The sequence below is a fragment of the Scleropages formosus genome, chromosome 19, assembly GCF_900964775.1.
Source record: "Scleropages formosus chromosome 19, fSclFor1.1, whole genome shotgun sequence".
Lineage (NCBI taxonomy): Eukaryota > Metazoa > Chordata > Actinopteri > Osteoglossiformes > Osteoglossidae > Scleropages > Scleropages formosus.
The window spans coordinates 14,572,904-14,587,919 of record NC_041824.1 but is presented as its reverse complement, the minus strand read 5'-3'; the positions used below and the strand labels follow the sequence as shown (position 1 = coordinate 14,587,919).

General features: G+C 47.5%; 1 protein-coding gene across 3 annotated transcripts in view; it reads right to left on the bottom strand.

The window, feature by feature from the left end:
• hdac7a (histone deacetylase 7a) overlaps positions 1 to 15,016 on the bottom strand; it is a 69,506-nt gene that overhangs the window by 41,399 nt on the left and 13,091 nt on the right. The window contains exons 1-2 of one of the 3 annotated variants that reach the window (XM_018760539.2): positions 1,179 to 1,616; positions 585 to 653 (exon numbers count right to left, since the gene is read on the bottom strand). Coding sequence is in view for 1 of the 3 variants with exons in the window: in XM_018760538.2 (XP_018616054.1) it covers positions 585 to 653 (69 nt within the window). In the remaining 2 variants the exon portion in view is untranslated. Of the gene's footprint in view, positions 1 to 584; positions 654 to 1,178; positions 1,617 to 15,016 lie in introns of those variants that run through there. The other 2 variants (XM_018760540.2, XM_018760538.2) reach the window with 2 other exon arrangements.

The following is a 15,016-nucleotide window of genomic DNA, read 5'->3' as shown; positions in this document are numbered from 1 at the left end:
GTTGATGGTTGGATAAAAACTGGTGAGCTGAAACTTCTCTGCATGTTATATGGAAAGAACAAAAAGTCTTGGTTCAAAGAAAGTGTCCAGCTGAGAAGTTGAAGACCTTGCACTGAAAGGGAAAGAGATGGAATGGGTGCATTTGACACGGAAGGTGATGGATTTGGCTTGGAAAGTGCTGAAGAAGAATGTAAAGTGATGGAATACGATGAAGAAGAGTAGAAGTTGGCGAAGAGGAGCGGAACTTCACGGAGAGTAACGGAAGTCGATGGAGAACAAGAGAAGGTTTGTAAAGTTGACGAAGAGAAGTGGAAGCTGACAGAAGAATGGTGGAAGCTGGAGAGGGGCAGAAGCTGGAGAAGAATAGAAGGCTGCTGAAGGAAGCTGATGAAGAGGATCAGAAGGCGATAGAAGGTAATGAGAAGCTTACAGAAGTTGGTGGAGAATGATGGTAGGTCAGGTGGAGATGGAGAAGGGTGGAGGAGGGTCAGGTGGAGAGAGAGGGGTGAAACCCGGCCCGGTGTACGACGATGATGTAAGACGATGTAAGCCGATGTAAGCCGGCGGCGCTGTACGAAGCCTACCTGCCGCTCGGGTCCGAGGGCTCCCGTGTCTCTCTTTGTCTACCGAGTGTCCCGGAGCCGCAGGTCCATCTGCAGGAAGGAGGGCACTTTGGTGAGGCACCGAGAGACTGAGACTGAGACTGAGAGAGCGCTTACTTACAGCGCTCGGCTCGTACAGCACTGAGTGACCGAGTCTGCCGGGCTTCCTCACTTCACACAGTCACACTACATACGACACGCATTAAATTAATTTAAGAACAAACTTCGCCACCGTCCAAGTCTGTCTATTCCCTGCGCGTCACAAGCGAAAGAAAGCGCAGCAGAGATCGGTCAGTTGCCCCCCCCCCCCTCGGGCTCGCGCGCGCCACTCACTCTCACGCGGCCGCCGGCCGGGGCCGCCTCGCGAGCCCGCCGCCGCGCGCGACCACCTCCGCGGGATGCTACACGGAGAGCGCGCGCACATGCCACAGGGCTCGTCGCGGAAAAAAAGGAGAAAACGGGAAAGAGTCCCTCAGAATATCCAGTAAAACGGAGAGAGAGCGAGGAGTTAGTTAGGCAGAGAAGTGACAGACTTAGCCTAGTAAGTTAGGTTAGGGCTACAAATCCGTTCCTTACTTTCTTTTTACTTCCAGTCACGGTGCAAGTTGACCGGCTTTACAACTTGCGCGCCGTCTGCTCTCCGGATAAGTAGGTCAATAAAAAGGAATAATGTTCTAAGAAAAACTGTACGAAATAAAAAGCGGACTCCCCTAATTCGTACAGCGAAAATACGTCCAGCGCCTCCCGCCTGGTGTGTTTATGCCACACAAAAGAAGGACTGCAACAGGTTGTTCCGGACCGTAGTTTCCTTCTCAGCTCCTTTTTTTTCAGACTTTCATCTTTTTTCCCCCACCACTGCATCGGTTATTCCTGTCTGAGTCGTGTAAACGAGGCATCACCATTAAAGCATCCAGACCGCAGGACAGCGGGTCAGAGCGAGCCGTCAGCAGTACGAGTGAGACGGAGTCGCGCTGCGCTGCGCGGCCCCGCAGGACGACCGAAATAGCAGAGCGGGCGTCTACCGCCAAAAATAGCCTTTGACATCACACGGCTTCTCTTGCGCATTGTTTCCTCGGCGCAGCTTCCTATTGGCTAGCTCTTCAGCCAATCACACACCGTATTGTTTTCTTTTTTTTTTTTTTTTTTTTTTTTTTACCTCCTTGTTATTTACAAGCGCTTTTCCGTCCTCAACTTTCCCCCTTTTTTGTTGCTTCGGCTCTAACTGTAGCTCCACCTGCTGAGCTCATGTCGAGTTTTCAGCCAGGCTTTGCAAGACACCTGCTGCAGACACTGATGGAGCAGCGTGAATGAAATGTTTGTTAAAAGCCCTGTAACAATTCATACAGGACTCACCTAAGATGCAGATTATTATTATTATTATTATTATTATTATTATTATTATTGTTGTTGTTGTTGTTGTTGTTGTTGTTGTTAATAATAATAAGAAGAATTTTTTACATTTGATTTGTATTTACGCCTTGTGTTTTCTTTCCTTATGTCCTTATAATTTATATCATAGGCTGCTGGGAGGATTCACAGAGTAAGAATTTCATTGTATGGTGACTGTTTATTCTACATATGACAATAAACTCTTGAATCTTGAATAATAATTATAATAGAAAGGTTTTCTAACTGAAACTTTCGTTCAAAACTATTTATAATACTACATTGGCTACTTTATGATGATGTACCCATATATACAACAGGGTATTCTTAATACGTGAGAACGGTCAAGTACATTGACATGGACACATTAGCAAAAGCAAGATTCGGACAGAAAAGCAACAGCCCCGACTAAGAAACTGCAGTTTCCTGAAGCAAGCAAAGGAATGAAACCAGGGGCATTAAACACTACTGACCAGTTTAAACTATTGTTAACTAGTCTTTCAGATTCACCATACCTTGTACGCTTTTAGTTATCTTTAAAGGGGTAATTACATTTATCTAGAACAAAAAAGTTAATAAAGCAGGGAAAACTCATGTGACCCTTGAAGGCACAAAACAAAAAGCTTTATGAAATAGTCCACTTCAAACAAAGAAAGTGAAAAATGCACTATCCTCGTAAAGCTTTACACAGCACAGTATTACCCTACACTGTTCTCCAAACTTTCTTCACATTAAAATAAACCTACAATTGCTGAAAATGTTACAATATTGTGTATTATATAACAATATTTTTCCCCTATACTAAGATGGATTACAAATACTCTAGGATAACACATTTGCATACCATTGCAGTTTAATTTAGTCATAAATATGTTAGCATTCGTCTGAAAGGCACAAAATCCTACCAGTTATCATGTAACCCAACAAGTTCCATTACATTTAAACACTCAGCCTCACCAAATTCAAGAGAACAGCAGTGGTCAGTTGCATAAACCCAGGTCATGACCGCAGTCTGAATGGAGCTGCAAAGACCAGGCCTTAAGCACGTGTGCTCCTAAGTACTACAGCCGACATAACCTCTCAAGAGGGAAAAATATTACTGTGCTGCGCCAAGGACTCAAATCCCCACCACGGGGAACTAATTGGAGTCATAAGACTTCACATGCTCAATGAGCACTACTACTCATGGAAAAGGGCAAAAAATATCCATTCAAACAATGTTCTCCATTCTATTATTGCCCAGCTGTGAGCGTAGAATAGATTAACCTTCTTTACCTCAAGTTATCTGTAGTTTTATTGATGTCCTGAAAAAAAAAAATCGGAATAGCCCTGATTTATGAACAAATATCAGAAGCTGATTGAGCAAGCGTGTGTGTTTTTCTCTCTTTTTTTGAGCTATCTTAATCTAAGATCGTGTAACGGGCCCTAGGATTATTATGTTGTTCTAGCTACAACATGACAGCTGTTTCCTGAGACAAGAAAGCAGTTATTTGGAACAGGAGTCTCCTGACATTTAACGTTCAAGTTCGTGCGGCTGAAGATTAAAGAACTTCTGGCTTCAGATGCGCAAGATCCTGCTGCCTCTTCACCCGTGCTGCCGCGCACACACATTGCGTGACTGCACAGCAGACAGTGGTACAGGGGTCTCTCACCTTGCAGCTCAGTTTCCATCTGCTCAGCAATGTCTCTGTGCTCTGCCCGCTGTCATATGTGGGGTTGCCTTCAAGCAGAGATGGACAGACTGAAATAAACACACAGCTGAAGAAAAGCCCTGACTTCATCGCCGCCGCATCACAAAGGGAGCACATCACAAAGCAAATCACAGCTCAGGGAGATTTCTAAAAGCCTTCAGAACGTAGAAATGTAAAATGACACAAAAAAGGGATGAGACCTCACACACGAGCTAATGATAAGCACTTTAAATTTTATAAAATGCAATATACAGCAGAAACGCGTTTCAGCCTTTGCTTTTATTAGCGTATAGTTATAAAAGGAGTGGCATGGATACAGTGCACAGGTCTTTGACCGGTTATGAAATCATTGTTCTTGGACCGATGCATGACTGGTGAACACAACCATTGTACAGTACCATAATACAGCAATTACAAGTTTAATCTAGCAAATAAAGCAGCAAGGCAAGGAACAACAGCAGGAACAATCACTGCAAAGGACCGTGACTAGAAAAAGATTTAAAAATGATGATAGAAAAATGCTGTGAAAAAACAATCATTAAAGAAACAGGTCCCAGGAAATACGGAAGAAACACATCTTCATTGAGTCCATATGGGAATATAGAATTTAAAGCGTAAATGTTCCAATCCTGTCTCTTTAACAGATGTACACCCCTGTTACCACCTCTTCTCGATACCCTCGCCAAGGGGTAACCAGGGAATTTATCTATCGTTTTTCATTTATGATAATTTTTATCTTTTTTGAAAATGCCACTTTTTGTACAACTATAGTCGTACACTGATGAAGGCAAAAGCTGAAACGCAGCCATCCTGTTGATTACATTTTATAAAATCTGAAGTGCTCCGTCCTAAGCTCATGTGTGCGGTTCCATCACCAGCTGGGATCGTAGCACACAAGGTTGTTGTCTACTGGATATATCAAGCAATCGTGCAAAAGCTTTTTGCTCACCAGAAGCGTAAGATCCCTAAAGAGAGTCATTAAATACCAAAAATGACCTTTATGTTTGAAACTCAGAGCTCAGTTGAAGTGGCTCTGTGTCACACTATGGCCAGACCAGATGACAGAAAGCCCAGGAGACGATGGGGAATTCACTTCTACAGCTCTTCAGCTGTACCTTCATAGCTGAGTGAAAAATCACCATACGGTATTTCTACAGGATTTGATCAACCCTTCAGCAGCTTTGGATTCGGCTTCTGGTTTTCATTTCAAGTCACGTTTAAAATAACTAATCTCATGTTCTATGAATCAGGGCTAAATCACACTTTTCCTTAATTGCTCACAGAAGGGGAATAATTAAAGTCTCCAGAGGCCCAGAGTAAATAAATGCTCTGCATACAGTAATTTGTTTTTCTGGAATCGTGTCTGGAAAGGAGATAGGATGGAATGCTGCACAAGCAGTGGCAGCATTTTAATAATTGATTCATTTAGTGACAAGTTTTTTCCCCTCTGCTGTTCCACTTAGAATCTACTCTCCTGTTTTCAAACCCACAGAGCTACGTGCGCGCATCAGAAATGAAACTTAAAATGCAAGAAACTCGCGGCACATTCCTGCTTCTGGCCATCCTCCCCAGCATTTCTCAGCGCCCCGGGAGACCCACCAAGAAATGCGACGAGTTTGCCTATGTGTGTCCGTGTGTGTTTACGTGCGCATCCACGTGTGTGGTTTACCCTGTCGATTACGCAATTCCTCAGTCTGAATCACGTCCGGCACAAGCTCAAAATAGCGAAACCACACCGTGACACTGAGCCAGCGGAGCGGCCCACCAATGGTGCGCATGACAGCGGCCCCCCGGCGCCCTGTTGTGTCCACCGATGCACTGACTCACGGCAGCAATAGCCAACGGTCAGCTTCTGCTTCCTGACCCGAGACACAGCCAAGGCCAAAAGTCATCGTAGGTGACCGTACAGAGAGGTGTACGTCATTTAGATTCGAACCGAGTTTCTGCGGAATACACTGTGTCGCCACATAACAGCCCCCTAGAGCCTTTCTAGGTCACAGACCCAGTAACAGCAAAGGGATGAAAACTCTACTAAAACTTCCCTTAGAGGCAGTGTTATGTTGCAATCGTATTTCTTGTTTTTTGCCTAAACAACTAAACACCACTGCTGTTTTTTTTTAGAAAAACGAAAGCTGATTTATTGCACAAGGTCAGAACGGCTGTTTTCGAGCGCTGGTGTGGTTAGCGTAAGGCTTCATTGTTCTCACAGCAGCAGCACGGAAGTCTATTAGTCTGACACTGGCTTAGAGTTAAAACTGCCACCCATGACGCTTCAAAGAGGATTTAATTTGCATGAGTATTTTATACTTGTCTTCAAATCCCGGTGCGATACCGCTAAGCCAGGAGCCCGCAAATGAGGGAAAAAGAACTTAATATAAAAGACAGAGACTTTGAAATTTCGGATTCCAGTAATTTGATTTTAAAAAAAAAAAAGTGAACATCTTTTTTTAATAAGCACAGGATGTGGTCAGCTGCTTGTTAAGAACCTCCCACGCACACAGTAATAGAGTCAGTCATGCACACGCGCGCCAAGTAGACGTGGAGTGCATAAACATTAAAACGAGCCCGATGTGCAGAGTCGCGAACGCATCCCCCCCTCGAGGACACGCAGCTCCCAGACTGGAGAGAATGGCTCCCGGGTGCGAGAAAGACCTGAGGCCTGATCGAGGTAGCAGTGGGTCACATGGGACGGACGATGGACTCGACGAAACGGTCGCAGCAGAGGGCTGGATTATGTGGCTTTCATCCCATAGCTGCCTTTTTAAAATAAAAGTATTCAAATAACAGTGAGATTAGTACATGCATTTTATATAAACATATAAAAGCGTATAAAAGCATTACATAACTGCTTTTTTGTAACTATGTAAATAATAGTTAGTATATACTTTTTAATAAATGTATGTAAAAGTGTATAAATGTAGCTAAACAACTGCCTTTTTAAAGTAAGTGCATGCAAATAACAGTGATAGCCACAGTAATAAAAATATGAAAATATAACAAATCACACGCAGACACACACAATGTGGCACACTGAGCTAAGAATGCTGTGTCCGCGATGTAATTCAGCGGCGCTAATAAAAGATGGGATGAAGGCTGACGTTGTGCTCACCCCACGTCATGTGTCGCCATCCCCAGGCCATCTGACAGCACCGCGCATTGCCAGGCTGGACACACCCACACACACCCACACACACACACACACACACACACGTCAAGAGCTACTCTTGTCGGGCTGCTGGGAGATATTCGCCATTTGCCCTCATCCCCAGCAGAGCGGTGCTGGCGCTACCGTTCACCCGTTTTCAGTCTGCAGACCGATGATAAGAAATTACTGAGCAAGAAGTTACAGCTAATTAATTTTGTGCTTGTCGAACAGATCTCTGAAGGAGCATTCATTAGGAGAGGGTCATCCGCAGGTCTTACTCCTGTCCCAATCCACTTTCGATCCTAATCAACTTAAGACCACTCCAGGGGGTTCCAGGAACGAGTTGGCTTGAGCAAGACCTTACCCCAAACAAACACGATATTGAACAGCGGGCCTATGGTAAACACGTCTCATGGGACACGGGACACGGGACACAGCGCCGTTCGTGCCAGAAAGAATTCACTAGCTGCAAGCGAGCTCCGGGTCGCTCCGTCAAGGACAGCGGTGCTCTGACACGTTGGCAGGATGTGGTCCCACCCGGCCCCACCGCGCCTGCACTCCTCTCGCTCATGTGAGATGACACAATAACCCTCATTCATGGGACGTAATCCGATTCTAGGCAGCTTGGGACCATGCGGGGAGGCAAGGTTCATTTACAGGACCTGTGTATTGTGTGCAGGGAGGGAAGATTCGTTTACACGGCCCGTGCAATATGAGGGGACAGGGGAGGCTTGTTCACAGGCGCTCTACATGGTGAGGGGCAGGGCAGGCTCGTCCCGAGGAAGTGAGGACGGTTTGTTTGCAGGACCTGAGCATTGCGTGACGGGAGGGCCGTGCTGGAATCTCATAGTCTATGCCCGGCACGTTTCCCTCCAGCAAATGAACCTTTTTACAGCCCTGCCTGCTCATAGCTGTGCCATCAATGTTCCTAAGGTCAACCGTGAGGATCAAGGCAAAGGTCCGAGGTTCTGGCTCCAGTGGCACGCACGTTACTTTGGGCCCAGGGTGTGATGGAAGCCTCTGGCTGTATTTCTGTGGATATAGCTAGTGCTGTGTGGAAAACTGTCGCTTCAAGTAAGAAGAGAAAACATTGCATTTGTCAGCATTTTTTTTATTAAGGTCACTCTTAATTTCCTCTCATTATTGTGTGGTGTATGCCACTATTATGATCTGTCATTACCATAAATTACACGTTTAATAATACGTGTAACAATATATGAATCAGATTCATTGCAAGAAATTTCATACATGGCCATGATTTCACAATTATGCATTATGCAGTTATGAAAATGTATTAAATCAGGAAGAAGATTCACAGAACGATAGTCTATATGACAACCTATATGGTATTCAGGATTGGCTTAGCACCGCTGCCACTCTGTCTTAAGATCATCAGTCATCCACGGTGAGTTGGTATTCATTTTTTTTCAGTATATTTCTATGTATATTTCCAGTTTGCACCTATGTAACTGTTGCGATGTACCATGCATGTTCCTCCAGGGTCAGAGCCCAGCCACGAGCTTCGGGTCAGCAGAACCCCCAGTCGCCCTCTTTGCGCCGCGATCCTTTCATCCTCCCCTTCGCTCTTCTGGTGCTCAGTGCCGTTGGACTGCGGAGAACCTGACTTTTCCGATAAGGATTATTGTAGGATGAAAGCAATCACCGTCTGCATTCCCTGCGGGGACGAAGCCCCCCGTGAAGCCGCATTGCCTACTAATGAGCAATAGATCACACTGTGTATGATTTCACACACGCTGAGCTAAAACAACATGGGGCGGGGAAAGGCTGAATAAAGCCATGGAAATGGGCCATTGTAGCTGGCCTCGAAGAGCAGGGGGTGAGGAATAGCTGGAATGTGGAGATGGGGGAGGAAGTCTGGGGGGTGGCTGGGGCACGGAGCGTCCGTGGCTCCCGCTGCCGCAAGGACGTGGGGTCCCTGCCTGCTAGCGGGATCTCTCCCTCAGGAAGCCAGCGGGAATGTGCGGAATGCTGGCAGCGAGATGATGGAAGCAGGAGCAGCAGTCAGTGGAGACGACCAGGGAAAGGGAGCGAGGATTGGAGGGAGTAGGGAGGACGGGGGGGAACTGCTGTTTACCGAGTTTACTGCATTTACTGCCGCCTCTGCTTCCTCGCTTCGTGCCAGCGCAGGAATCCATGCGGCCCGACTTTTCAGGAGCAGAGGATCCGTGGTGAGAAGATGGAACGACGAGGACAGATGCGGTGTGCAGCGCAGATACGAAACTGACTCGGACCCGTATCCAAACACCCTAGAGCTGGGGAACATGCGCACACGCCCCCCCGGGACAGAGTACCAGTGTTGGGGAAAACGGTCAGATTTACGTACTGAGTGGCCTAGTAACGGCAAACCTAACGCCCTGTTGGATGACCTGGGTTAAAATCCCACTCATGCTGTAGTACAGAGGAACTTTAGGCCCATTTATTCTGTTTTACTCCAATATAAATATTCTATGAACAGCTTTTACAGTTCTTGCCTTAATTCCAATTTGGAAAACAGTAGTGGAAAAGGTGTTTAAAAACATTAAACTGTCATTTCTGACATACATTAATGTGACTTGCATACGGTGAGCTGAAGGTGGCGTAGTGGTTACAGCTGCTGCCTTTGGACTTGAAGAGGCCTCATTTGAACCCCATCTTCTACTATAGTGCCCTTGAGCAAGGTACTTGCCCTGAACTGCTAGAGTAAAAATCCATTCATCCATCCATCCATCCATCCATCCATCCATTTTCTATCCCGCTTGTCCTAATAGGGTCGCGGTGGCAGCAGGGAGAGCAGAGAAGCTCAGCCGCCCCTGTCCCCCGCAACTTCCTCCAGCTCAACCTGGAAGATCCCCAGCCGTTCCCAGGCCAACCGTGAGATATAATCCCTCCAGCGGGTCCTGGGCCGACCTCGGGGCCTCGTCCCGGTTGGCCGTGCCCGGTATACCTCCAAAGGGAGGCGCCCAGGGGGCATCCTTATCAGATGCTCGACCCACCTCAACTGGCTCCTCTCAATGTGAAGGAATAGCAGCTCTACTCTGAGTTCCTCCCGGACGTCCGAACTCCTCACCCTATCACGGAGAGTGAGTCCCAACACCCTGCGGAGAAAACTCATTTCGGCCGCTTGTATCCGCGATCTTATTCTTTCGGTCATCGCCCAGAGCTGATGACCGTTGGTGAGGGTAGGGACGTAGATCGACCGGTAAATGGAGAGCTTCGCCTTATGGCTCAACTCCCCCTTCACCACTACAGTCCGGTACAGCGACCGCATTACTGCTGACGCTGCTCCCGGTCTGCGGCCGATCTCACGCTCCCTTCTCCCCTCACTCGTGAACAAGACCCCAAGATACTTAAAGTACTTAGATACTTAGAGTAAAAATCAGCTGTATAAATGGTTAAATCATCTCAATTCACTTTAGAGAAAACCAGCTACATACACACACACACACACACACACACACACACACTTTCAGAACCGCTTGTCCCATATGGGGTCACGGGGGAACCGGAGCCTACCCGGCAACACAGGGCGTAAGGCCGGAGGGGGAGGGGACACACCCAGGACGGGACGCCAGTCCATCGCAAGGCACCCCAAGCGGGACTCGAACCGCAGACCCACCAGACAGCAGGACTGTGGTCCAACCCACTGCGCCACCGCACCCCCATACCAGCTACATAAAAAAATGTAAATATATTATTATTTCATTTCTTAGCCAACACCATTGCTAACCTTAAAATAATCTCATGTTACCCACATATAGAGCTGGTTAACTTGGTCAAAGGTGCAAATGCCGGCACCCCCACTCAAAGCAGCAGCCTTCAGGGTACATATCCACATCCTTATCCTCAGTGCTGCATGACACCCCCAAGTTCTGGAAAGGACTTTGTCATGAAAAGGTGCTTTTAGCAATGGACCGGGAAAGTAGAGCAGGCCGATCACAGGGCCACATTAATCGAGCTGGGAATAAATTAATCAAGCGATCGGTAATCTATCGAATGGATGACTATGCGTGGCTCTTCGTCTTCGACAGAGGCGACGTCTGAGTATCAGTCAACTAGCAGGCCTCATTCAGTCAGAATCGGCACCAGGAACACCAGTGCGATTATATATAACACCCAGCAGATTTCACTGGGCTGCAATGTGATATAAACCATAAATTACAACATAGCTGGAACAAAACAAGACTCATCAGCTATCACCTCAATCGATAACCATGTGTCCTATTGCAGGGTCATGGCGATCCGGAGCCTATCCTGGGCAGCATGGGGCACCGGGTTAGACAGGGTGTCCCTCATCGAGATGCCGGTCCATCGCAGCGGAGCCGCACACACATTACGGGCTCTTCAGACTCACCCGAAACACATGTCTTTGGACCGTAGAAGAAAATGGAACACCCGTAGGAAACCCACATGGGCACGGGAAAAACACATAACCTACACGCAGACCGAACAGGTTTAGAAAACATGTCCGTTTGCACAGTCCACTCACTGTGATCACCAACGCTACCCGCTGCGCCACTGTGCCTCCCTCAAAAGCAGAACGAAGAGCAAAAACTAGAGAAGTGACACAAACAGCAAGGACTTCAGCAGCTGGAAGGACTAACTGAACTTTCACAAGGTATACATGAGGACTGAAACAGCCTCTAGGCCAATGTGCAAATGGAAAACTCACTCAGGCAAAAGTAGCTGCTACATTTTGTTTTGTTAGCGAGCAGCTCATTTGGTTATTCTCGGGAATTCTCTGTGGTTACGAACACTTGAAGGTGTTTTCCTTTCATAAACCGAAAACCCTACGCAATGTTAACATCCAAGCGTAGCGAGAATTGAAAGGTCTGCTGCTCTCTGATATCCTCCTAACGCATAAACTTGTTCCAAAACTTATGAGCTCACTCTGTCCCTCAGAACTGCTGAAACCCTCTCAACATTTAAAAAAAAATAGAACTCTAAACACATCTTTTTCAGACCCACTTCTCTTCACATTTCGTATCTGCTCCAAAAACATTCGAAACACTATGTTTAAAAAATACTCCCTGTCAATTCTGTATGCCGCTGCTAGTGTAATGTGTGCTGTGAAAGATGATGGTATTGGTGTAATCGACTGAACTTCATGAACCACATCTGAATCTGTATTTCTCTGTCCGCTGGTAAAATGCATCTGCAAGATGAATTAATCTACATTTAAACAACATCCATCCAACTTTAATAATCACTTGTCCTGGGCAGGGTCATAGTGATCCAGAGCCCATCCTGGAAGCATAGGGTGGAAAGACCCTGGAGAGGACACTAGTCCATCATGGGGTGATGTCCACTGGTCTATCACCACTCACTCACCTATTCACACACACACACACACACACACACACACTTTCTGAACCTCTTGTCCCATACGGGGTCGCGGGGAACCGGAGCCTAACCCGGCAACACAGGGCATAAGGCCGGAGGGGGAGGGGACACACCCAGGACGGGACGCCAGTCCGTCACAAGGCACCCCAAGCGGGATTCGAACCCCAGGCCCACTGGAGAGCAGGACCCGGTCCAACCCACTGCGCCACCACACCCCCCACCTATTGACACACTAAGGGAAATTTAGAGTCACCAATTCACCTGAACAACAGCTCTTTGGACTGTGGGAGGAAACCTATGCGGACACGGAGAGAACATGCAAACTCCACACAGGCTGAGCGGGGATCGAACCCATGTCCTCTCGCACCACCCAGGTGCTGTGAGACAGCAGCACCACCGTTCTGCCCTGACCTGTTACACATAAAGATACAAATATTCAAACACGAACATCAGCAGAAATAAAAGCTACGGTCATACATTGACCATAACTGAACCTCTGCTGAATAACTTCCGTTGAAGAAGGAATAAACCGGAAGAAGGAATGAAGAGAGGAATAAACCTCTGTAAACATCTGTTGAATAACCTGCTGAATTCTACATCTACGTTTACTTCACGAGCCCGAAGACAACGATGTGCGTGTGTTTAAACTGTTAAGCGTGCAATTATGAAATCTCTGTTTGGCCTGAGAAGCATCTGCACATTTGATGAACGTCACCGAAGAGACTCCGAATTCCACTTCTCGCCCACCGCTCCCATCTAGAACAATCAAGCGCAAGTGAAAGGCATTTTTCTAGATGGTCATGGAGATTAACGTTGATGACTCCTGCTCTCTAAAGGCTAATCTTGTGGACGAGAGAGTGTGAATCACTGTGTTTCACTGTAATCCTTCCTCTGCTACGGCAGAATACAATTGTCAGTATGGGAATTAAGTACTTTGGTTAAAATGAACCCTTTTTAACACTTCAAACCTAAAACATGAACATAATCCAAAACAAGACAAGAGATCATGCAGCAGCAAGTGCTGCCGCCTCTCAGCCTGAAGGACCCGGGTTTGAACGTCATCCCCTGCTGCAGTGCCCATGAGCAGCACGGTCCTAGCCCTGCTTTCATACTCTTGACTGAGTACTTATGCTGAACCGAGGCAGTAAAAATTACGCTGCTGCATTAATGAGTAAATCATTGCAAGTCACTTAGGAGAAAAGCGTTGAGTAATTTAAAAAAATGTAAATAACAGCAGATGTGCGATCCGTGACTGGTGTTGCTGCCTTTGGAGTAAAACCCAGCACAGTAAAAACCAGCCATGTTGGAGGAAAAAAAAAAAAAAAAAAAAAAAAATAATAATAATAATAACCCCTTATAATAATAATAATAATGATAATAATAGTGATGAAGCTTACTGTGATTGTATTTTATTTTTCATTCTTTATTGTTTACAAAACAAATTCACCCCGCCCCGGAAAAAACAGAAAAAAACCAGTTGGTGACTGACTGCGTTCATTCTGTGTTATTTCTACAAAAGTACGGCCCTCCGTCTGACTGATGCTGGGAAAAGGGTTCGAGCTCGACCGCGCAGCCGGAGCGCTGAGCGCAGCATGCGGTGTCTGTGGGCGGGACCGAGGCACCTGAGGCAGCGCGATCGCAGCGTGATTAGAGCGCTGCGTCCGAGCCCGGCGTCCTCCTGAGATGACTGTGAGAGCGCGCGCGCGTGTGTGTGCGGCCCTGCACTTCCGCCACTCTTCCGCGACAGCGACGCCGCGGTTCTGCTAAGCGTGTGGCCCGGGGAGCCTTTCCTTTTGCCCCGTATACATGTGCTATTTTTGGTCTGCGGAGCTCCGATTCTCTGCTTCTCGGAGACAGCTGTCTAACACGGGGCGCGTGCTTGCCGACGCAGGCCTGAGCACGGGCTCGGGCGCTTCTGAGCGCGTGTCGCAAACATGCACAGTGACACACTTGTTCCAGCCTTTGGCATGAACACGGAATTAAAAATAACGCGCCGCCGCGCTCCCGAATTGCGCCTCGTCCGTTTTTGTCTCACGTGGCGCACGGTATTTCAGTGTTTTTCGCGTAAGTGGTGTCAGGCTTCCGCACCGGAATGTGCTCTGTTTCCGGAAATTTCCATCCCGTTTCCCCGCACGTGTGCGATAATCACCCGAAAAGCAGCAGTTTGGGCCCCTAACCCTAAAACGGTTTCATGTTGGCCGCATGAAGCGCTCCGTAATTCGGTCGAAGGTGCAAATGCCGATACTCCGGCTCAGGGTAAGACGCTTTGGAGACGAGCGTGGCGTAAGTTGCGCACCCTCTCCACGTTAAGGTGACTGGCCACAGGATGCGACAACCCTCCAGTTTTGGTCAGCCTCTCCGTGGCGTGGCGGGGCGTGCCGTGTGTCCCCTCGCTGACGTCAACTAACACAGCCGGCCACTGGACGTGGGCGTCCCGCGACGCGCGGTGACAGATAGCCGAAGATGCGTCACCGCTCCCAAAGGTCATCTGCGTGTCTGCGCTCGTTGCGTCCGACCCAGGGCGCTTCCGGATCGCGCTCGGACTCTGTCGCGCAAACTAATCGCAAATGCGACCGCGCAGGGGTCCGAGGACCGCTCGAGTAAAAAAACATCATAGCCAACAAGTGCAGGACCTTACGTGTCCAAACTGAACACGTGCATTTACTTATTTTGCAGATGTTTTTCTCAAAAGCGACTTCCCGTGAACTCTATGTAGTGTTACCAGCCCGCACACCTTATTCACCGCGGTGACTTACACTGCTGGATACACTACTTACCTTGGCTCACTCATCCATACATCAGTGTGACCATGTGTTTTATTTAGGAGCGGTGCGTGTTCGAGAGCGTGTCCA